Source organism: Microcaecilia unicolor, chromosome 1, assembly GCF_901765095.1.
Source record: "Microcaecilia unicolor chromosome 1, aMicUni1.1, whole genome shotgun sequence".
NCBI classification, from domain to species: domain Eukaryota; kingdom Metazoa; phylum Chordata; class Amphibia; order Gymnophiona; family Siphonopidae; genus Microcaecilia; species Microcaecilia unicolor.
Window position 1 is genome coordinate 67,305,339 of NC_044031.1, and position 23,407 is coordinate 67,328,745.

Sequence of the window (23,407 nt, forward strand, 5' to 3'; positions counted from 1 at the left end):
ACCAACAAGCAGGGGGGCACCGGATCTCGCCCTCTGTGTCAGGAAGCTGTCCAGATGTGGCTTTGGGCTCACCATCACGGCATGTTTCTTCAGGCCACTTATCTGGCAGGCATAAACAACAGTCTGGCCGACAGGCTGAGCAGGATAATGCAACCTCACAAGTGGTCACTGAACATGGGTGTTGTCTGCAAGATCTTCCGAGCGTGGGGCACCCCCTCGGTTGATCTTTTTGCCACTCAGATCAATCACAAGGTCCCTCAGTTCTGTTCCAGGCTTCAGGCCCACGACAGACTAGCATCAGATGCCTTTCTCCTGCATTGGGGAACAGGCCTTCTATATGCCTATCCTCCCATACCTCTAGTAGGAAAGACTTTGCTGAAACTCAAGCAAGACCGGAGAACAATGATTCTCATTGCTTCCTTCTGGCCACAGCAGATTTGTTTCCCTCTTCTTCTGGAGTTGTCCTCCAAGGAACCGTGGAGATTGGAGTGTTTTCCGACCCTCATCACCCAGAACGAGGGGTTGCTTCTACATCCCAACCTCCAGTCTCTGGCTCTCATGGCTTGAATGTTGAGAGCTTAGAATTTGCCTCCTTGGGTCTTTCAGAGGGTGTCTCCCGAGTATTACTTGCTTCCAGGAAAGATTCCACGAAAAAGTGTTACTCTTTCAAATGGAGGAGGTTTGCCCTCTGGTGTGACAGCAAGGCCCTAGATCCTCTTTCTTGTCCTACACAGACCCTGCTTGAATACCTTCTACACTTATCAGAGTCTGGACTCAAGACCAAATCTGTAAGAGTTCACCTTAGTGCGATTAGTGCTTATCATTGCCTTGATGAGGGTAAGCATATCTCTGGAAAGCCTTTAGTTGTTCGCTTTATGAGAAGTTTGCTTTTGTCAAAGCCCCCGGTTAAACCTCCACCAGTGTCATGGGATCTCAACGTTGTCCTCACCCAGCTGATGAAAGCTCCTTTTGAGCCACTGAATTCCTGCCATGTGAAGTACTTGACCTGGAAGGTCATTTTCTTGGTGGCTGTTACTTCAGCTCATAGGGTCAGTGAGCTTCAGACCCTAGTAGTGCATGCACCTTGTATTAAGTTTCATCACAACAGAGTAGTCCTCTGCATACACTCTAAGTTCCTGCCAAAGGTGGTGTCGGAGTTCCATCTGAACCAGTCAATTGTCTTGCCAACATTTTTTCCCCGTCCTCATACCCAGCCTCGTGAAAGCAGTTTGCATACCTTGGACTGCAAGAGAGTATTGGCCTTTTACGTGGAGCGGACGAAGCCCTTCAGACAGTCCACCCAGTTGTTTGTTTCTTTCGACCCCAACAGGAGAGGGGTCGCCATCGGAAAACGAATAATCTCCAATTGGCTAGCAGATTGCATTTCCTTCACTTAAGCCCAAGCTGGGCTGACTCTAGATGGCCATGTCATGGCTCATAATGTTAGAGCCATAGCTGCGTCAGTGGTTCACTTAAAGTCAGCCTCCATTGAAGAGATTTGCAAGGCTGCAACGTGGTCATCAGTCCACACATTCCCATCTCACTACTGCCTTCAGCAGGATACCCAACGCGACAGTCGGTTTGGGCAGTCAGTGCTGCAGAATCTGTTCGGGGTTTAGAATCCAACTCCATCCCCCTAGACCCATTGTTCTGTTCCAGGCTGCACTCTCAGTTAGTTGTTTATGGTTTCAAGTCAATCTATGTTATGTCCTCGCCGTTGCGAGGCCCAGTTGACCAATTCTCATTGTTTTGAGTGAGCCTAGTTGCTAGGGATACCCCACATGTGAGAACAAGCAGCCTGCTTGTCCTCGGAGAAAGTGAAGATACTTATCTGTAGCAGGTATTCTCCAAGGACAGCAGGCTGATTGTTCTCACAAACCCGCCCACCCCCCCCCCCCTTTGGAGTTGTTACTAGTTTGTTGTATGCTTTTTGATTTAACTAAGGGGTACGCTCGCGCGATGGGCAGGAAGTCATCCACACATGCGCGGTGTGCATGATTCACGCGCCAAAAGACTCTGGGCAAAACTTTTTATTTTTGCCGTTTCTTGGGCCGACGCGGATATCGACCCACATGTGAGAACAATCAGCCTGCTGTCCTCGGAGAATACCTGCTACAGGTAAGTATCTTCGCTATCTGGAAACGCTCTAATTTTTGAGCCAAAAAAACGTTCTCATCCATATCATTGAAATAAGTTTTAAGAACCATGGTTCGATCCTTCTGAAGAACAAAAGTTGCTCAAAGAGTAGTCCTTTGGGTCAGCACCTCCAACGAGGACTCCAGGAATTCAGTGATGTTCAATACCAGTTGATCTTTCCCTTGAACAAATTCAGCGTCAGATTGAGAAGACTGCGTCAAATATTGAGCCCTTACTATTGGTGGTAAATGCTCTGTTGGTATTTTCAATATCTCAGGCATATATTTGTGCAGCATATCTGCTGGAGCTATTAAAGGAGACTGAAAAAAAACATTAAGGTGTTCTGGTTTTGATTTTCCGGATAATCCATTTCTTTCCATTAAAAACTTTATCCTTTAATAGAACAGCATTAGTTTCCTGCAGTTGTACCACTTTGGTGTCCAAAGAATTTATCCTATCAGCTTGTTGATCCAACACCTGAGAATGTCTTTCCAAGGTTCCTTTAGAACCGGACATATCTCCCACAAATCTTGCCACAGACAATAAGATTTAAGAAGCTGCACATTGTCCTACAAATTGTTCAATGTGACTACCGGGGGCCTTTGCAACCATTACACAGCAAGAATAGGAGCTCCCTTCTCTTCCCCTGAAGTGGGTCTACTCACAGTTGATTGCAGTTGATCCTCAAACATCATGTCCTCACTGACCAGCTAGGGAGAAACAACTGCAAGTGAATATCCCTCTGACAGGGATTCCTCTTGCAGGAATACCCTCCACTTACCTCTCCCACTCCAACTCAGGAGGCAGCTTTAGGTTTCTGCAGAACTAGCCCCTGCAGGGGTCTCAATGAAACTCTACTTCCACTGCTGCCTTAAGTGTTCATTATTGGCACGGTCGAAGGAGCAGCCACTACAATGCCAGCAGGGGCATGACAACTTTCCAATATAGTTTGCCTCGGCGTCAGATTAGGCACTGGGGTCGGAGGAACCTTCCGGATCACTCACTTTCTCTTCTGTATAGCTGCAGCCACACCAGGCTCATGAGGGGCATCTAGAGATTCACATCGTGTAAAACAGTAAGGAGGTAAAGAGCTCCCACTGCTGCATCTATTCACAATGCCGTCATGGATCCCCAAAACTATCATCCTGGATAAATTTGCAATAAGCCTACACTCACACCAGCCACTTCACCTAAACAACATTACTTCTCTACCAAGCTCTTCAACTATCACAATGTTGTCTGTAGTGTGAACTGATCGGGCCCTGCTGCTTCCTGACTGGCAATTAGTTGAGTTCGTTTCTCATAATTTCTTCAAAACATATTCTGTGCTTACCCTATTTCACCTCTTTTTGTGGAAACTCTTGCACCAATCTATGAGAACCATAACCTTTCTCCAAATACAAAATTTTTATTAAGGATTAGATGGTGCCAGCATGTATTATGACGATAATCACTATGTGGTGGTGACATCATTTAGGTGAGGTGGCCAGCATGAGTGTATTCTTATTGCAAATTTATTCAGGTTGATATATCCCAAATTTTATTTAAATTGATTTCATTTTGACAGAGTTATGCAGAAAACAAGCATATAGGTTTTTCTTTTTTTTGTGAAACAGTGCAGCATCTGCTGTTGGCTTCACCGTTTTTAAAAATAATTCTTATTTATTTATAATTTCAAAAATATACGCACACAGTTACTGTTATTGTGTGGCCCTTGCGTGCCCATATGTGCCTGCTTCAGGAGTCTTGTTAGATATGTTTGACAATCACATATATTTTTGATGATGTATCTTTAGAATGTAATCAAACTGGTCTTTAAAAAGACCATTAATGGATTTAAGGAGTAATGTCACTTTTTTTTCTTGCCTTTCAGTTGTGTCTACAAGCGACACTACTTGTTAAATCCATTAACAGTCTCTTTAAAAACCAGTTTGATCACATTCTAAAGATAAATCACCAAAATTATTTGTGATTGTCAAACATATCTAACAAGACTCCTGATACAGGCATGTATGTGCTGAAACATGGTACCATGTCAAGCCATCATCGAATTAAAGTTTCAAACTACATATCAAGAGTCCCTAGTCTGTTTTGAAGAGCCTGATCCTGTTCCCACTCCCTTTTTGACTGTCTCTCATACATGGGACTCTGGTGTTCTTTCCACTTCTGTTGCCCAAAGTTAGGTGCCAGGATGATCCGCTTGAAGGGGGTCTTTTACAAAGGCACGCTAGCGTTTTTAGCAGGAGCTAAAAATTCACATGCGCTAAACACTAAGATGCCCATAGGAATATAATGCAGCTGTTCAATCTTTAAGTCTGTTTAATACATCACTCAGATTCAAACTTCTTTTGTATTCCAACCATCTTGAACTTTATTCTTATCAAATATTTTTCAACTTGTATCAAAATGCTTTAAAACACTTTTCATCTTTCACATAAAATCTTTCCCATACTTTTCTATCTTGTTCCTCAAAATGTTGGTCTCTTGAGCAGATCCTTCTAGCGGTTACCCCTTTAAAGCAATTAAGAAAGCATATCTAAGGGCTAAGTATGCCCAACGTGAATTGTTGCAATATTCCAATAAAGATCTGCTCAGAGTATCCTTTTTAGAATACCAGTTTAGCATACATTTCCCCTTGGCTTCTGTATATTGCGCCCAACTTTGTGGATGCATTGGAGAGATATACATGCAAATAAATTGACTTATTCATTCAAAAATAAACAGCAGTTATTGTAGGAGTAACTCATATACAATAATACACACTCAAAGACTCCCACTCTTGCAAACTGAAGGAGCAAAAATCAGAAACCAGGTTGCTCTAAGATGTACTTGCCACTCTGCTGTGGTTGACAAATATGGGGGGGGAAGCCTCAAGGTGCTTCAGGATTGAAACTTGATCTCACGCACATCGAATGATCCCTGTGACCAATTCCTTGGACATAAGGGGGTCAAAACCTCATCATAGGCAAAAAAAAAAAACACCCCAGACTTCTTAATATTTCTGTAAACACAATGGAACATGTGTGTCAATGTGGGTTTTACCTACATAACTACCACTACCAAGTTTCAAGCAATAATGACTTAGCTTCTTGATCCACATTCCATTCTAGTAGTTGCCTCGCCCTCCTCTTCCTTGGTCGACGTTGGCCAGCATTTCGCTATCTTATGCTGAATAAAGCTGCGTCAGGGTCTTCAAAGGAAGAAGGGTATTGCAACTGGAATAGAAGACAAAAACATCATTCAAAAACATAAATAATTGGGTGTTAGCCAATTATTGATAATTGGGAATCTTAACTATTTCCGTGCACATCTTGCTGTCCACTATTCCATACAGCATGGCACCTAACTTAAATTGTACATATTTGAAAAGGGGGCATTTCGGGCATTCTAAAAGTTGCATGTGGATTTACAGAATTCACCCAAAGTACGCTCAGCCTTTACACCGCCTGCATTTAGCACGTGTAAGTATGACTCCCAAAAGTTAGGTGCTGCATCTACGCCGAATGCTATACTATAAAGGCACACTCTCTTTATAGACTAGTGCTTAGCACGCAATTTTTTTGGCACCATTTATAGAATTCCTTCCTTTGTGCCTAACTTTGGGTATGAGCATATTCATCTACCAAAGGCTGATGGCAAATAGATGCAGATATGCAGGTATTCTATAATTCTGGGAATGCCCCTGCCACATCCTGCCCCTCCAATGGCCACATCCTCTTTGGAGTTGTGTGCTATGAAATTTAGGTGTGCATGTTATAGAATAGGACATAGGGCAGATCTGTGCATAACTCCAAATTACTGCCAATTAAGTGCTTGTTAATCCAGTAATTGATAGTGCCTAATTGACTAATTAGTTTATCTGCAGATCTGGGATCCATATCCAAATTTGGGTAACCTATAAAAAATCCGAGGGATAATGTATGCACTGGAAGACAGTGGGACATAATGAGGTGAATTCTATATATGGTGATGAAAAGAGCACTACTGTATAAGCTGTGCTTATAGTTAGGGAATTGCACCTAACTTTAGACACAGCCATTTGCACCAACTGAAACATAGTGGAAATGTACTTGCCTAAATTAGGTGTTTTTCCCATTATTTTATAACTACATACACTAATTTTAGGAATGCCCCTGTTATGCTCATGAGCATTCCATTGCTGCACCCCTGTTTTGAACTCACGTGTAATTGTTAACAAGCCAGTTATTAGTTCATGCAATTTTTAGTGACTTTTATAGAATTAGAGGGAATGTCCACAAGAAGTATTTCAAGCTTCTCCACCAAGCAATTAACTTCCATCTCTGATTACATAAGAACAGCCATACTGGGTCAGACTAATGGTCCATCTAGCCCAGTATCCTGTTTCCAACAGTGGCCAATCTAGGTCACAAGTACCTGGTAGAAACCCACATAGTAGCAACATTCCATGCTACCAATCCCAGGGCAAGCAATGGCTTCCCTAATGTTCATCTCAATAACAGACTATGGACTTTTTCTCCAGGAACTTGTCCAAACCTTTTTTATTCCCAGATATGCTAATCACTGTTACCACATCCTTCAGCAAAAGTTCCAGAGCTTGACTATTCTTCGAGTGAAAAAATATTTCCTCCTATTTGTTTTAAAAGTATCTCCATGTAATTTCATTGAGAGTCCCCTAGTCTTTGTTCTTTTTGAAAGAGTAAAAAATTGATTCCCTTCTACTCGTTCTACACCACTCAGGACTTTGTGCACCTCAATCATATCCCCCCCCCCCCCCCCCCATCAGCCGTCTCTTTTCCAAACTGAAGAGCCCTAACCTCTTTAGCCTTTCCTCATATGGGAGGAGTTCCATCCCCTTTATCATTTTGGTTGCTCTTCTTTGAACCTTTCCTAATTCCATTATATGTTTTTTGAGATACGGCAACCAGAACTAAATGCAATACTTAAGGTGAGGTCATATGATGAAGCGATACAGAGGCATTATAGTATTCTTGGTCTTGGGCCTTTCCAAATAATTCCTAACATCCTGTTTGCTTTTTTGGCTGCCCCCGCACACGTAGCAGAAGATTTTAGCATACTGTCTACATGTATTCACATTTCTTGTGTTGCCCATTATAATAACACACCACCACAAGATATTAATCAATTCCTGGATTTTTTACTTCAAAGATTGTATTGGATAAAAATGGGTTTAATTGTAGAAATGAGTTAGGAAAACAGAACTGAATGAAAATCACACAACAACATGTGATTAAATCAACAAAATAATATTTTTCAACAAGTCACCAGGCCATTACTAGCATCTTCACAGTGGAGTTAAGGCAACATATAGCATCTTTATACATTCTAGCAGTAGAATTTCATTTGTATTTGACGGGAAATGGGGAATGTTTAGTCCTTTGTGTAAAGATGTGTCTCTTTCTTTGTTCAATAGGTAGAGCAACAGCCAGAGTATGAAATAAACAAGTATATGTATCTCTACTTTGTGATTTTTATCATCTTCGGATCTTTCTTCACATTGAACCTTTTCATTGGTGTCATTATTGATAATTTCAACCAACAAAAGAAAAAGATAAGTATCTCTTTGTTTGCTATGCACATGCAACAGGTGAAAACCAGCATGGCAGCTGCATGTTAGAAAGAGGTTCCGAGCTTACCCCCATGGATTAATGCCAACATGTGCTGAGCACATTTATCAAAACACCCCAGCACATTAAAACATCCTATGTTTCATTGTTATCTTTTCCAATTGTATAACCATTACAACTCTTAGCAAGAATGGAGCAAGTACAGTACAAGCATATAGAAAAAAAAACGGTCATTTTCCAGTACAAAGAAATATGAAACCCTGCTGTGATGCCTGTTTGTACGTATTTTGGGGTCTTTTACAAAGCTGTGCTACTGATTCTCAGTGTGGCAAATGAGAGGATGCCCATTCAAATCCTATGGGCTTCCTCTCCTTTGCCGCGTGGGAATCGCTAGAGCGGCTTTGTAAAAGAAGCCCTTTATTTGCAGAGACTGAGTGTACACTAGTCTTCTCTATTTACTGCATATATAGATAGATAGATACAGATACGTAGACAGTATCTGCAGCTATATCTATCTATCTATGCATCTATAGATAGATGGCATCAATATTCAGCTAGTGTTGATGATTAAATTCATACATATATTCAGTACAGCTATATATTTAAGAAGCAACGCCGAACGTATGTATAATATAGCTACTGTGCAGCAATTGCTTTGCCTGTATTCAGCAGACATAAACTAAATGGATAGGTTATCCAGATAGAACCAAATATTACTTCTATATGGATAATTTTAAAACTTGCCCTCACTCCATCCCAAACCTTTCCTCATGTCCTTACGGATAGTATTGGGCTATTCAGTTAGATTTTTGGCCCAAAACCATCTATAAAATTTATATATAGGTATATATTCATTAGCTGACCCACACCTAAAACTGCCACCTCAGAAACAGCTCCCCAGCCACCACTGCACCCCAAAACTACCCCCTATGCTTAATTTCATATTCCTGAAAACCATCCCACCTCATCCTACCAACTAACCCCTGTCCTCCCAAACTAGTCCCCAATGAAACCCACCCCCCAACACTACCTTCATCCCCAACTGCTTCCTCCCCTCTCTCCTCTAAGTCATAGACTCGTACAGAGACAACACAACTACACACATGCATGTGGAAAGAATTCCATGAGCCATGCTTTTTGCCACCTGTAAGAACTATATATTTTCTTCCTTTTCCTATTAATTGTTTAGGGGCACGTTTACTAAAGGGTGTTAAGCCCTTAACATGCAGTTAATTTGTGGTATAGGCTACCAAGCTACTGCGTTAAGGTGTTTTGCTGTAGGTTCCCTGTTTCCTCAAGTTAAACTGCACATTAATTAATTTTTCCAAATTTTTCATTCAGGGGGTGTGGCATGGGCGGAGAATGGGTATGGAAGCATTAGCCAACTAGCATGTTATACCCTGTTTCCCCGAAAGTAAGACATCCCCTGAAAATAAGACCTAGTAGAGGTTTTCCTGAATTGGTAGATATAAGGCCTCCCCCGAAAGTAAGACCTAGCAAATTTTTGTTTGAAAGCAGGGCCGCCAAGAGCCGGACAAGGCCGCCCCCCCCCCCACCCGAGGCCACCGGGCCCCCCCTCCACCCACCCTCCGTCGCTCCCGGAACTAACCTTAAACGCCTCCTTTCACCTTCGTAGCAAGCAGCAGCAGGCAGACCTCTCCTTCCTTCCATGCCCCGCCCTTGCGGACGTTACGTCAGGCGAGGGCGGGACACGGAAGGAAGGAGTGGCCTGCCCTGCTGCTGCTTGCTGCGAAGGTGAAAGGAGGCATTTAAGGTTAGTTCCGGGAGCGACGGCGGGCGGGCCAACCCCGATCCAATCCCGATGTTTCCCCGAAAAATAAGACAGCCCCTGAAAATAAGACCTAGCGCATTTTTGGGGGCAAAAATTAATATAAGACAGTGTCTTATTTTCGGGGAAACACGGTACTTACTACTCGCTAAGGGGTGAATTCTATATATAGTGCTGAAAAACGCGTTATTCTATAAGCTGCACTCAAAGTTAGGTGCAGTTTATAGAATTGAGCTTATGCAAGGGAATCGTGCCTAACTTTAGGTGCAACCATTTGCACCAACTGGTGCAGATCTTCATGCCTAAATTAGGTGCATTTCCCTCTTATTCTGTAGGCTAATTTTAGGACTACCCCCATTCCGCCCATGACCCTCCAGTTTCCATGCCCCCTTTTTGAACTTGCACCTAAATGTATGTGCATATTTTCCAATTAAATCTAATTAGTGCTAATTGTCAGCAAGCCAATTATAGGTGCTAAGTAGCTTGTTATTCAATTAAATTCCATGTGCAAATTGGGTGCTCGCCCAAATTTGCATTCATAATTTTTAGCAACTTTTGCAGAATTAGCAACTTTTACAGATTTTTAACACACTGTTAACGTGGGGGCACTTAGCGCCTTCTAAATAGGAGGCGTAAGTTTTCCCACTTTAACTCTCTGTTAATGCTAATGCCTCATGTTAATGCTAACATTATTGTACGAGCTGCATTAAAAAATAGAGGGAATGCCTCCAAAAGGTGCAGTGCTTTAAAATCCTACATTAAGCCCAGATTCTAGCACAATTAAGTAAAAGGTCCCCTAAATCTTTAGTGCCATTGCATCATTAAGAGTTTGTGTGTTTACATCCTATGCTATTAATTAGATATGTCAACAAAGCATGATATAATATTCTATTTGTATATGTGAATTTATATATGAGGGCATATGATTTTATGGTTTTAATTTCTTGAATAAGCAGAGTGAGCAGCAATTTAAATGTATTCAGTGTCATCATGACCAAAAAGTAACACTGTGGTGTAGAAAACAGCTGCAAGTTAAGTAGTGTCAATTGCACTAAAAAAGCTTTCAATATTTTTGGACTGTTTAAGAAAATTCAATAAAAAGCTAACTATAAAGTGTGCTGCTGCGGCTAGGAAAGCGAATAGAATGTTGGGTATTATTAGGAAAGGTATAGAAAACAGGTGTGAGGATGTTATAATGCCGTTGTATCGTTCCATGGTGCGACCGCACCTTGAGTATTGTGTCCAATTCTGGTTGCCGCATCTCAAGAAAGATATAGTGGAATTGGAAAAGGTGCAGCGAAGGGTGACGAAAATGATAGCGGGGATGGGACGACTTCCCTATGAAGAAAGACTAAGGAGGCTAGGGCTTTTCAGCTTGGAGAAGAGACGGCTGAGGGGAGACATGATAGAGGTATATAAAATAATGAGGGGAGTGGAACAGGTGGATGTGAAGCGTCTGTTCACGCTTTCCAAAAATACTAGGACTAGGGGGCATGCGATGAAACTACAGTGCAGTACATTTAAAACAAATCGGAGAAAATGTTTCTTCACCCAACGCGTAATTAAACTCTGGAATTCGTTGCCGGAGAACATGGTGAAGGCGGTTAGCTTGGCAGCGTTTAAAAAGGGTTTGGACGGTTTCCTAAAGGACAAGTCCATAAACCACTACTAAATGGACTTGGGAAAAATCCACAATTTCGGGAATAATATGTATAGAATGTTTATACGTTTGGGAAGCTGCCTGGTGCCCTTGACTGGATTGGTCATCGACGGAAAAATAGCTGCGGCGAAATAAAAACTCGCGATGATGCCAAAAGAAGGGCACAAAAAAGGGAGAAAACCCGTACGGGTTGCCAAAAAGGCCGCACATGCAAACGAAACGAAACTTAGGGGAAAAACTAAGAAAATAAAGGAAACTTTTTTTTTTAACGGAACAGCTCAAACGCGAGCTGCACACGTGAACACGAAGAAAATCGGTGAAAAAGCCGGCAAAGTGAAGGCTCTTCTCCTGAGGCAACAGAACCACTGTAAAACAGCCGCTCTTCACCGCGGAAAAAAGAAGACTGAAGCGGGACTCTTGCGCGACAGGCAGGAAGATGGCCGTGCATGCACGGTGCGTGCATCCGCGCACTCGAAGGCTCTAGCAAGCTTTGTTGCTAGGAAGATTTTCCGGACCTGGGGTTGCCATGGACATCACCCACGTGTGAGAACAAGCAGCCTGCTTGTCCTTGGAGAATTATTAGCACCGTTTATATGTCCCCGCACATTGGATAAGTTAGTCCTATTTATTGAATTTATCAAAAAATAACTAAAGCATTGAAATGATAGGTGCTAATTGAAAAATTTAAGAAAGTAGAACAGATGAGAGAAACAGAAATTGGGACAGTTGGATCCAGAGCCTTGATATGGGAATTTTAAGGGTAGTTAAAAGAATTCCAGAGAATTTGTGTAGTATGATTTTTTAAGTATTATAGTACTGGCCAGATAGAGCAAATTAAAATATAAAATGCTACTTTGATGCTAAGAGGATATTTACTTTTCACCCCTGATCCACTAAAACATATTTCAGGGCTTCTGCCATTTAAAAGGCAATTTCTAACTGTGTTCATACAGTTACACATGCCTTTTGTTCATAAATGCACTATACACTATTCTATAAGGGGGCATGTAAGTGCTTTTAGTGCATAACTGCACAGCAGCATTGGGTGGGACATGGATGTGTCTTCCACTTATGTGCGTAACTTACAAAATATTGTAAGTTTTGCATGTTGCAAGTAGGCATGCCTAGTTATGCCTGCCATTGACCTAGCGTAAGTAGTCACATCAGTGCAGGATTGTGTGTCAGTATTCTATAATGGGATCTAGGTGCCAAGGTGTTCTTACAGAATAGATGTTTTCCACACAGCATTGACATAAGTTGGAGTGAAGGAGTGGCTTAGTAGTTATTGCAGCAGACTCTGATCCTGGGGAATTGGGTTCAATTCCCACTGCAGCTCCTTGTGACTCTGGGCAAGTCACTTAACCCTCCATTGCCCTTGGTACAAATAAGTACCTGAATATACTATGTAAACCGCTTTGAATGTAGTTACAAAAAAAAAAAAAAACACAGAAAGGCGGTATATCAAGTCCCATTTCCCTTTCCCCTTTCCCTTAAAAAAAAAAACAAAATTAACGGGGGTCACCCAGTTACACAGTTGACCCCTTAACCTTTCTCCTGCCTATTTCCTGACCTTTTCACATACTGTCCCAAATTCTATAAGGGGATGCAGGGGCTCATTTACATCAGGGGCGTATCTGCGTGGGGCCACAGGGGCCTGGGCCCCCGCAGATTTCGGCCTGGCCCCCCTCCCCGCCGTCAACCCTCCCCCGCTGCTTACTTTTGCTGGCGGGGGGCCCCAACCCCCGCCAGCCGAGGTCCGACCCGCAATCTCCATATTTCGTCTTCCTCCGTGGCCATGTGCTTCAAGGAAGTAACGCTGCAGTGGTGATTCGTTGAATCCAGTTCGGCGTCTGACGTCGCTGCGACGTCAGACGCCGAACTGGATTCAATGAATCAGCACTGCAGCGTTACTTCCTTGAAGCACATGGCCACGGAGGAAGACAAAATATGGAGATTGCGGGTCGGACCTCGGCTGGCGGAGGTTGGGGCCCCCCGCCAGCAAAAGTAAGCAACGGGGGAGGGTTGACGGCGGGGAGGGGGTGGAGAGAGGCGGCGGGGGGGAGGGAGGCAAAAATGTGCCCCCCCTCTCTGGCTCTGGCCCCCCCCCCTACCGCCGGATTCCAGATACGCCCCTGATTTACATACATAACTAAATTAGCGAATTGGTGCTAAAGTGGCGTTAAATAACAATAATTGAGGTCAACAAGCACTAATGGGCTGTAATTTCATTTTTTACCGGCGCCCACTAAGCATGCTGGAAAATTTCCGGTGTGCTGTGCTAACTAGGCGGTAATTGGCATTGTATGTGTGTTGATGATTACCGCCCAATTAACGCATGAGATCTTACCGCTAAGTCAATGGGTGGTGGTAAGGTCTCGGGCCCAAAATGGACGTGCACCAATTTTAATTCGCCGCACATCCATTTTCAGCTTAAAAAAAAAAGGCTGCTTCCCTGGGATCCAAGATGGCTGCCACACCTTGAAATGCTGAGAACCTCACTCTTTAGCACGTAAAACTATGTCAAAAAGATGGGGAAAAGCAGCAGCCCGGGCTTCACTGCTGCCTTCCCCCTTACCTCTTGGTCCGATGGATCGTATTGTGAGGTCTTCAGGGCAGGGCGACGTGGTCGGGAGCGGACCCATGAGAGACGCCGGCGTTTTGGAGGAATCGGCGACCTCAGGGCAGAGTGTTTCATTGAGCCACGACCAGAGAACTCCGCCCCCGCAGCCGCGGTTTACCAGCTCTCCCTCTACAGGATTAATGGGGCCTCCGACGTTGAGCGGAGGGGCAAGCCCTGCGAATGCAGCTGTGTTTCAACTTGAATGAGAGACAGAGGGGCAGTTAGTGATCCCTGAGATGACCAATGCTGGGGCCTCAGCTACGGGATTTGGAGAAGATGGAGCAATGAGAACGCTGAGCATTCCCTTACACCTTCTCTTAAAGTTCTTGAGAAACCATCTGAGGTAACATTAGATTCCTTATGGGATTTAATTTCCCAAGCAGTTCAGTCTTTTACTAATCAATCTAATGCTATAACTGAGAAAGTAAATTTGGTTGAACAGATGGTGGTTAAGAATGAGTTAGATAATAAAGTATTAAACGAAAAAGAATAAAAAATGGATAGAAAGTTTTTGGAAGTTGAAAAAGTGCAACAAGTAATGGTGAAAGATGTTGTAAATTTGAGAAGAAGGATGGAAACCTATGCAGTGGCGTTCAGACCCTAGCTGACACCTGGGGCGGATCGCTGATGCGCCCCCCCCCCCCCCGGCCAAATGACACCTCTTCCCCCCCCCCCCCCCCCGGCGAAATGACCCCCCCCCCCCGGATGCACGCCGCTGGGGGGGGGGGGGTGCCGCGGCGCACGCCTGTTGCCCTGTTTCAGTCCGATTTCGCAATTCGCATGTGTTCACTGCTCCCTCTGAGTCTGCCCTGGAACAGGTTACTTCCTGTTCCGGAGCAGACTCAGAGGGAGTCAGAGGGAGCAGTGAACACATGCGAATTGTGAAATCGGACTGAAACAGGGCAACAGGCGCGCGCTGCGGCACCCCCCCAGCGGCGTGCACCCGGGGCGGACCGCCCCCACTGCCCCCCCCCCCTTGGTATGCCACTGAACCTATGATAATTATATGAGGTATAACAACCTCAGATTTATAAATTTTCCAAAGGTTAAAATGGTAAAGCCAGTAGATATGCTAAAAAGATATCTTCAAGAAATTCTACAAATTCCTCAAGAAAATCTACCACCTTTTAACCAAGTATACTAGGAGCGGCCTAGTGGTTAGGGTGGTGGACTTTGGTCCTGGGGAACTGAGGGACTGAGTTTGATTCCCACTTCAGGCACAGGCAGCTCCTTGTGACTCTGGGCAAGTCACTTAACCCTACATTGCCCCATGTAAGCCGCATTGAGCCTGCCATGAGTGGGAAAGCGCGGGGTACAAATGTAACAAAAAAAAAGAAATATCTCAGCAAGAACAGCTGTATGGACCCTTACCGTTTCCATCCTTTAGATGTGTCAGTACTTTTGGAACCCTCTGAAACAGAACAAGCTATACCAGCGACTTTGATTGCCACTTTAGTACTATCACCAGCATAGGCGGTCGGTGGCCCAACTGTTTAGGGAGGCTAAATGGGTGGGGTTAGGGGTGGAGCCGGGGGTGGAGCTTATATCCATAATTGTCTGACAACACACAGAAAAAAAAAAGTAAAAATAAAATAGCTCGCAGCCTAACGATCTGTAACCACAGAAAGACGGTATATCAAGTCCCAGTCCCTTTCCATTTAACATAACATCTACAAAATAATACTCCATCATTTTACTTCTGTTTATCTTTTTTTTTTTGTTTTGTTTTGTTCTCAAATGACATCACAACTTAATGGTATTTCTGCAAGTTGTTTATAGTTAAAAATGAAGATGTAACTATACCACTGACATTATCCGCCCTATACTTTCACGATAACCTATTGTTTGATTACTAATTCGAGTTAATATGATCTTTATGGCAACATAACAGCGGATAATATGCCCTTTTTTTGAGCAATATAAAATCACAATCGCTTTATTATTTAATAACGTCAAACGCTTCCTTGGATTGGCTCCGACAGAGAAGATCTTTTCTTTCTAGGCTGTGTTGTTAAGGAACAATGCGATCTAATTGTGGAGATTTCAGGAGTTGGCTTCCTGGAAGTGAACAGCTGAGATATGGAAGTTCCAGCAGATGTCTGCACTTCTCCCTGTGTCCTGCTCTAACCCCTCCCCCACCAGCCCCTCGCACAAACACACACACCAGGACTTATTGGAAGTTGTTTTTGTTCTCAGATCCTAGCAACAACCTAAATCTTCCAGGAGCAAATATACCCCCTATTCCTCGTATTTTATGTTGCAGACTTAAATAGTAAAGTATTCATATGCACACACTAAATTAGTGCATTTTGCAGGATGCATATAGCTTTTTCAAAAATGTTTGTTATACATTTCTGACACGCACAGAAAGTCCATTAGCATGCCTTTACAGGGGAAGGGTTTTTTTTTTTTAAACACAGTTTGGTTAGTTTGCAAATTGCGGGTTTCATTAGTATGCAAGTCTAGTCCTTAAGTTTTCCATTTTCAAAAATTCGCAAAGAGTTCCGTTTCACGTATAATATTACTTTCCAGCGCCCGTGAATGCTAAAAATAGGAAACAGTCCCCTTCATTATTTAGTTTTTGAAAGCTATTCTGCAATTCTTGTGAAAAATGAACGGCAAGACTCCCTAAATATAAACTCTATAAACTGCAGGTCTGATTGAGAGTTCAGGAAATCCAGAGGTTGGTATAGGACACTTAAGATATAACAATGGATTTCTGATTATATAAAATATAGGTAAAGTTAACTTATTAGGGGTTTTTGTTTGTTCTTTTCTGAATTTATGACCGTCGGCTTTCAGAAGTTAAAGGACTGTCGTATTCTCCTCAGTACTTCTAGTCTACTCCCTTCCAAAAACAAAGCAGATGCATTTCTACAGATCTATATCTGATAAAGATGAAGAATAAACAAAATTTAAAAAAAAACCTAGATATAGTGGAAAAAGTGGTTCTTACACGGTACTGGTAAGCAAGGAGAGCGTTAACTAGTGTAAAGGCACGTTTTGTCTTAAAAAGCTTATTTTATTCCAAGTCAAATGCCCAAACATAATCTGATCGACACACTTTGTAACAGCTGTATGGACCCTTACCGTTTCCACTTTCCTCTGGGCCTCTTTACAGCACCTCTGACAAGAACAAAAAGAAGCACGGGGCCGCAGCAGCCTTCAGGCATGTGCTGTCGGCTCTGCCGGTCCTCTGCTCCCGGAACGGGAAAGTGAGGGCAGAGTCGAGAGCGCATGCCTGAAGGCTGCTGCGGCCCCGCGCTTCTGTCGAGAGAAGCAGCGGCCTAGCGCTGTGCTTGTTCCTACCACTGCTCAACAGAAGCAGAGGCAGAATTTAGCGGGACGGGAGTCTCGGGACATTTGGAGGAGGACGAGGCAGGTGGAGAAGGTCACGACTGAGCTAGCCTCTTATACGGGGCGCCTATGATCACCAGATAAAGCATGGCTATTTAAACTGGGGGTTTTTTTTAAAACAGCGATAAATTGTTTCTTGGACTAAAAGTAAATTTATTCCCAGGTGTTTTGAAAGAAACTCAAAAGAGAAGAAGACAATTTCTTTTGTTAAAATTAGCAGTTCTTCAATTAGCAGCTGTATTTTATTTAAGATTTCCTTGCAAGTGTTTGATTCAACATAATTTGGTAAAATATGTTTTTTTAGAACCCTCACAATTAACATCTTTTATAGCCTTTAAAAATACAACAGGAGTAAAATAAGATAATTAATTTCTTGGTGCTAATTAAATTGTTTAATAATTCTTCTGGATACCTCCTGAGATATGTTTCTTGGATCCTCACTCTAGTGGACTTGAATAATATATTTCATATTATCTTCTTTTTTTTTCTTTCATATTATATTGTAAAATGTTTTTTCTTTCGAAATATTTACTTTTCTTATTCAAGTGTATAATCTTGAAATATCTTGTAAATTGAATATAAAATAAATAATTTTTAAAAAAGGCCTTTTTTGCAGGTGCACTGAAAAATGAACCTGCGCACGTCCAATACATGTGTCTACACCAGCGCAGGCCACTTTTTGGCGCACCTTAGTAAAAGGACCCCTTAATTTCTATGGTGTTCAACTTCAAGATGGGTGTGGATATGGAAGGGGCATGGGTAGGGTCAGGAGTGTGCCAAGCAATTAGGTGCTAAGTTATATAATACTCTGTTACCTGCTTAACTACCAGTACTTGGGCACAAGCATTTACACCGGCCACTGGCATGGCTTAAGCGCTCGGGCCTGGAGTTAGTTGCCATTTCAGAATACTAGAGTGAGACCACATTTTGGCGCCAATGTGAAATATTGCCAGATTCTGTATATGGAATCTGAAATTCTGTGCAGAAATTGAGGTGTATTCTATAACAATGTGCATAATATAATTGGTTAACTAGCTAATTGTAACCGGATATTAGCAAGTAAATCAAGAGGCTGGAGGCAACGGATCCAAATCAAGAGAACTTTATTGCTAGCAGTGACGCAGCTGAAATGTTTCAGTAACAATGCAGCTAATCAGCACTGTTAACTGAATGTTAAGCAATTAGCACTAATTGGCATTACTTGCAATTTATGCACACAGGTCACTAAGTGTATTCTAGAACGTGGTGCACCCAAATTCTAAGTCGCATAGTTGGAAAAGGGGAATGGCCATGGGTGTTTCTAAGATCTCTGTACATTATTATAGAATACACCCGCTCTGCGTAATTTAGGTGTTGGGATTTATACCAAGTAAAACTTGGCCTAAATGGACATGACCAAATTTGGTTGCATGGTGAGCCTCTCGGCGTATTTTATATACTGCATGGAAATTTAAGCCTATTCTGTAAAACTTAGTCGTACTTTAGAAAATACGCATAGGTGCATTTTTTTTCAGCGTGGATTTTTCAGGCACCTTATGTAGAATCTCCCGTTTTGGCATCTAAGTTTTAGCGCCCTTTACTGAATAGCTTATTTCACTATTCTTTTTTACATCTTGATTAGCTGTCATGATAAAGCCTGTAAGGCACAGGAATGAAACTGTGAGCAAAAAGAGAATAAGAAGCAAAAGCAAAAAAACCAGTCTTTTACTAGAAACTTCCCCCCATTGATATTCTGGGCCTGTGAAAATAACTGCTCTGTCATTTCCTTATACTTAGGTGGACAAGATATCTTTATGACCGAAGAGCAGAAAAAATATTACAATGCAATGAAAAAGCTTGGAACCAAGAAACCCCAAAAACCTATTCCAAGACCATTGGTAAGACCAGCTGAATTATTTGTATAACAGTGATTGGTTTCTGAATGCTCCCAGTACAATCAACCTGATGGTTTATTTCCATCTATATATAGTAGTCAAACACACTCATATATCTAACACCTACAGCTAGTCTTTCCTATATTAAGGGCATTGTAGAATTGTTATATTTATTATTCAACTAATGAAAATGTTGTATATAGAAATAAGATATTAATGGGGTAGTTATTAAGGTGAAGGAGAAGAAGGTGGCTGGGGTTGCGTTTTGCAGCTCCCAGGGACCACAGTCGTGTGGCTCAGGGAATACCCAGAAAGTTGGCAGAAAGTGCATTTCATGGAAACAGTAGATGGGCCTTCTGAAAGCAGTGGCAGAAAAGGGTTCAAAGATCAGTTCATGTGAATTTGTTGTGCATGGATGCACAAGATTATGAAAATCATACAAGTTCATAGATTTGAGAGACGTTTTTCAGAGGAAACTCTTAAGTAGAGGAAGCCTCACTGGATTTCTCAGGAGTCTTAACAGGACTGGTTTCTGCCAATGTGCTGGCATGTGAAGAATGTGGCATACTTTTTTTCTGGGTTTGATCTTTTACCTGTGTAGTGGTTCTGTGTTGTACATAATCATAGGCTATATCGAAAGTTGATCAAATTCCTGATACAGGCCTTAGAGCTGAAACACGGCCCATGTTGAGTCTTTTGAAGATTGCTCGGCAAAGGTTTTGAAGTAACAAGCTGTCCCTTGTCATCTCCACTGTCTTTGCTTGGATTGTAGTTATTAAGGTATCTTACTGCATTAATGTGCATTTCTTAAGAACATGAGTGTTGCCATACTGGGACAAGCCGAAGGTTCATCAAGCCCAGTATCCTGTTATAACAGTGGCCAATCCAGGTCACAAGTACCTGGCAAGATCCCAAAACAGTAAAATAGATTTTATGTTGCTTATCCTAGAAATATGCAGTGGATTTCCCCAAGTCCATCTTAACCCATTAGTGCCCGATGTTCCCATAATAATGGTTTATTATGGGAACATTGGGCACTAATGGGTTAGGCTTATGGACTTTTCTTTTAGGAAGTTATCCAAATCTTTTTTAAACCCTGCTAAGATAAATGCTTTTACTACATTCTCTGGCAACGAATTCCAGAGTTTAATTACACGATGAGTGAAGAAATATTTTCTCTTATTTGTTTTAAATTTACTACTTAATAGATTCATTGCATGCTCCCTAGGCTTAGTATTTTTTTTTTTAAGAGTAAACAAGCAATTTACATCCACCCATTCAATTTCATTCATTATTGTATATGCCTCTATCATATCTCCCCTCAGCCATCTGTTCTCCAAGCTGAAGTGCCCTAGCCACTTTAACCTTTCCTCATAGGGAAGTCACCCCATCACCTTTTTCATTTTCATCGTCCTTTTCTGTACTGCTACTACTACTTATCATTTCTATAGCGCTACAAAGCAGACGCAGCCTTTTCTAATTCTACTATATCTTTTTTGAGATTCAGTGACTAGAATTGCACACAGTATTCAAGGTGCGGTCACACCATGGAGTGATACAAAATCATTATAACATTCTCATTTTTGCTTTCTATTCCTTTCCTAATAATACCTAACATTCTATTTGCCTTCTTAGCCACCACTGCACACTGAGCAGAGGGTTTCAAAGTATGACACGTAGATCCTTTTCCTGATTGGTGACTCCTAATGTGGAACCTTGAATCATGTAGCTTTAGTTTGGGTTCCTTGTTCCCACATGCATCACTTTGCACTTGCTCATATTAAACGTCATCTGCCATTTGGATGCCCAGTCTCCCAGTCTCATAAAGTCCTCTTGCAAATTTTCACAGTCCTCTTGCAAATTTAATTACCTCATTTGTTATTCTCATCTCTAAATCATTTATAGATATGTTAAAAAGCAGCAGTTCCAGCATAGACTCCTTTGGAACCCCACTAGCTGTTTTTTCCATTGAAAATACTGACCATTTAATCCTACTCTCTGTTTTCTATCCTTTAAACAATTTTTAATCCACAATACGATTTTCTTCTGTGGATACAGAAGAAAAGTACTTGTTTAGCATGTTCACGTTTTCTTCATTGTTCTCCACATAGCCATACACAGCATCTTTCAGTCTCACAATTCAATTTCTATCCTTCCTTCTTTCACTAATATACCTGAAAAAAAGTTTGTCTCCCTTCCTTGCATTTCTAGCCATTTGCTCATCCACCTCTGCTTTCGCTAGATGTAGCTCCCTCTTGGCTTCTTTCAGTTTTTCCTGATATACTCTTCTCTGTATTTCATGAATGCCACCTCTTTTGCCTTTATTTTCTCAGCCACTGATTTGGAGAACCATATCGGTTTCCTTATGTAAATGTCAGTAGCCATTTTAATAGCTCCTTTCAGCCTGGACCACTGTCTTTCTACTTCTATGACTTCCCATCCCGTCAGCTCTTTCTTCAGGTACACCCCCATTTTGTTAAAGTCAGTATGTTTGAAATCCAGGACTTTGAGTTTTGAGTGGCTGCCTTCTGCTCTAGCTGTTATATCAAACCAAACTGTTTGATGATCACTACTACCCAGGTGGGCACCTACTCTGACATTAGACACACTTTCCCCATTTGTGAGTACCAGATCCAGTGTCGCTCCTTCTCTCGTTGGATCCATCACCGTTTGTCTGAGCTAAGCACTTTGAAAAGCATCCCCTATTTCCCTACTTCTTTTCAGTTCTGCAGATGGAACTTTCCAGTCTACATCCAGCATGTTGAAATCACCCTGTAACAGCACTTCCTACTACTACTACTACTACTATTTAGCATTTCTATAGCGCTACAAGGCATACGCAGCGCTGCACAAACATAGAAGAAAGACAGTCCCTGCTCAAAGAGCTTACAATCTAATAGACAAAAAATAAATAAACTAAGCAAATCAAATCAATTAATGTGAACGGGAAGGAAGAGAGGAGGGTAGTTCTTTCCCAACTTTAGGACATCTGAAACCAGATCTTTATCAAGCTGCTCCGATTGTGTTGGAGGTCTGAAGACAACACCCATGTGGATAGAGGTTCCGTCTTCTCTTTTCAAGGAAATCCATATTGCTTCTTCCTTTCCCCAACCCCCTGTGTTTCAGTCGCTTTAATATTGTTTCTGACATACAGAGCTACTCTTCCACCTTTTCTACCATCTCTATCCTTCCTAAATAAATTATAGCCTGGTATGTTTGCATCCCATTCATGGGAGTCATTGAACCATGTCTCTGTGATAGTGACCACATATACTTGGCACTACTAACTATCTCTCTCTCTTTAAGAGTCCTTTAATCACGACCATTCAACCTAACAAGGCTCTTATATATTGTAAACTCCACCTTAACAATATACTATATTAATAGCCTTCATATATTATTTATCGCCTCGGCGGTGCTCATGACCAACTTCAATTTTCTGTTGGGCACTCAAACAGCACCTAAATCGTCACCGGCGATTCAATTTAATAAACTTCTTCTTTATTTCTTTACTGTTTAATTTATTTGTTCATACCTTAATCACTTGTGATAAAAATTTAGCTCAAGTAATACTTAACTTGCACTAAACGATCGGACCAAGGGCTCAAGGGTTCAACAATGCAAGTTAAGTATTACTTGAGCTGAATTTTTATCACAAGTGATTAAGATATGAACAAATAAATTAAACAGTAAAGAAATAAAGAAGAAGTTTATTAAATTGAATCGCCGGTGACGATTTAGGTGCTGTTTGAGTGCCCAACAGAAAATTGAAGTTGGTCATGAGCACCGCCGAGGCGATAAATAATATATGAAGGCTATTAATATAGTATATTGTTAAGGTGGAGTTTACAATATTGTTAGGTTGAATGGTCTGTGATAGTGACTACATATAAATCTGCTCTGCCATCAGGGCTTGCAGATCATGAACTTTGTTGCTTAGACTGCGAGCATTTGTGGTCATTGCTTTCCAGCTACATTTCAGTGGTAGTCTCATCTTCTGTGTAGTTTTTTTGTTTAGCCTCACCTACTGTGGAGTTGCTAAGATTGTTGTTTTCATTGCTTTCTTTACTACTGTTGTAGCTTGTTTTTTGCTGGGAGTGACTATCTGAATTGACCTGCTTCCAACTGCTACCCCCAGCTTCTAGTTTAAATGCTTCGACACATATTGTCTGAATCTCTATCCAAGAATTCTTTTCCTGCCACATTGAGATGCAACCCATCATTGCAATATAGTCTTTTGTTTTTCCATGTATTGCCCCATCCTCCAATGTATTTAAAACCTTCTTGGTAACACCAGGCTTTGAGCCACTTATTGAAGTTATCAGTATTTTGTAGTCTTTCCTCTCCCTTTCCTTAAGTAGGTAGCACTTCAGATAAAGCTACAGTCTGTACCAAAGGTTTTAA

General features: G+C 41.8%; 1 protein-coding gene across 3 annotated transcripts in view; it reads left to right on the forward strand.

The window, feature by feature from the left end:
• Window positions 1-23,407, forward strand: part of LOC115466700 (sodium channel protein type 5 subunit alpha-like) — an 858,490-nt gene that overhangs the window by 807,896 nt on the left and 27,187 nt on the right. For all 3 annotated transcript variants that reach the window (XM_030198143.1, XM_030198128.1, XM_030198135.1), the window contains 2 exons: window positions 7,550-7,687; window positions 18,902-19,006. In XM_030198143.1, coding sequence (XP_030054003.1) covers window positions 7,550-7,687; window positions 18,902-19,006 — 243 coding nt within the window. The remainder of the gene's footprint in view (window positions 1-7,549; window positions 7,688-18,901; window positions 19,007-23,407) is intronic.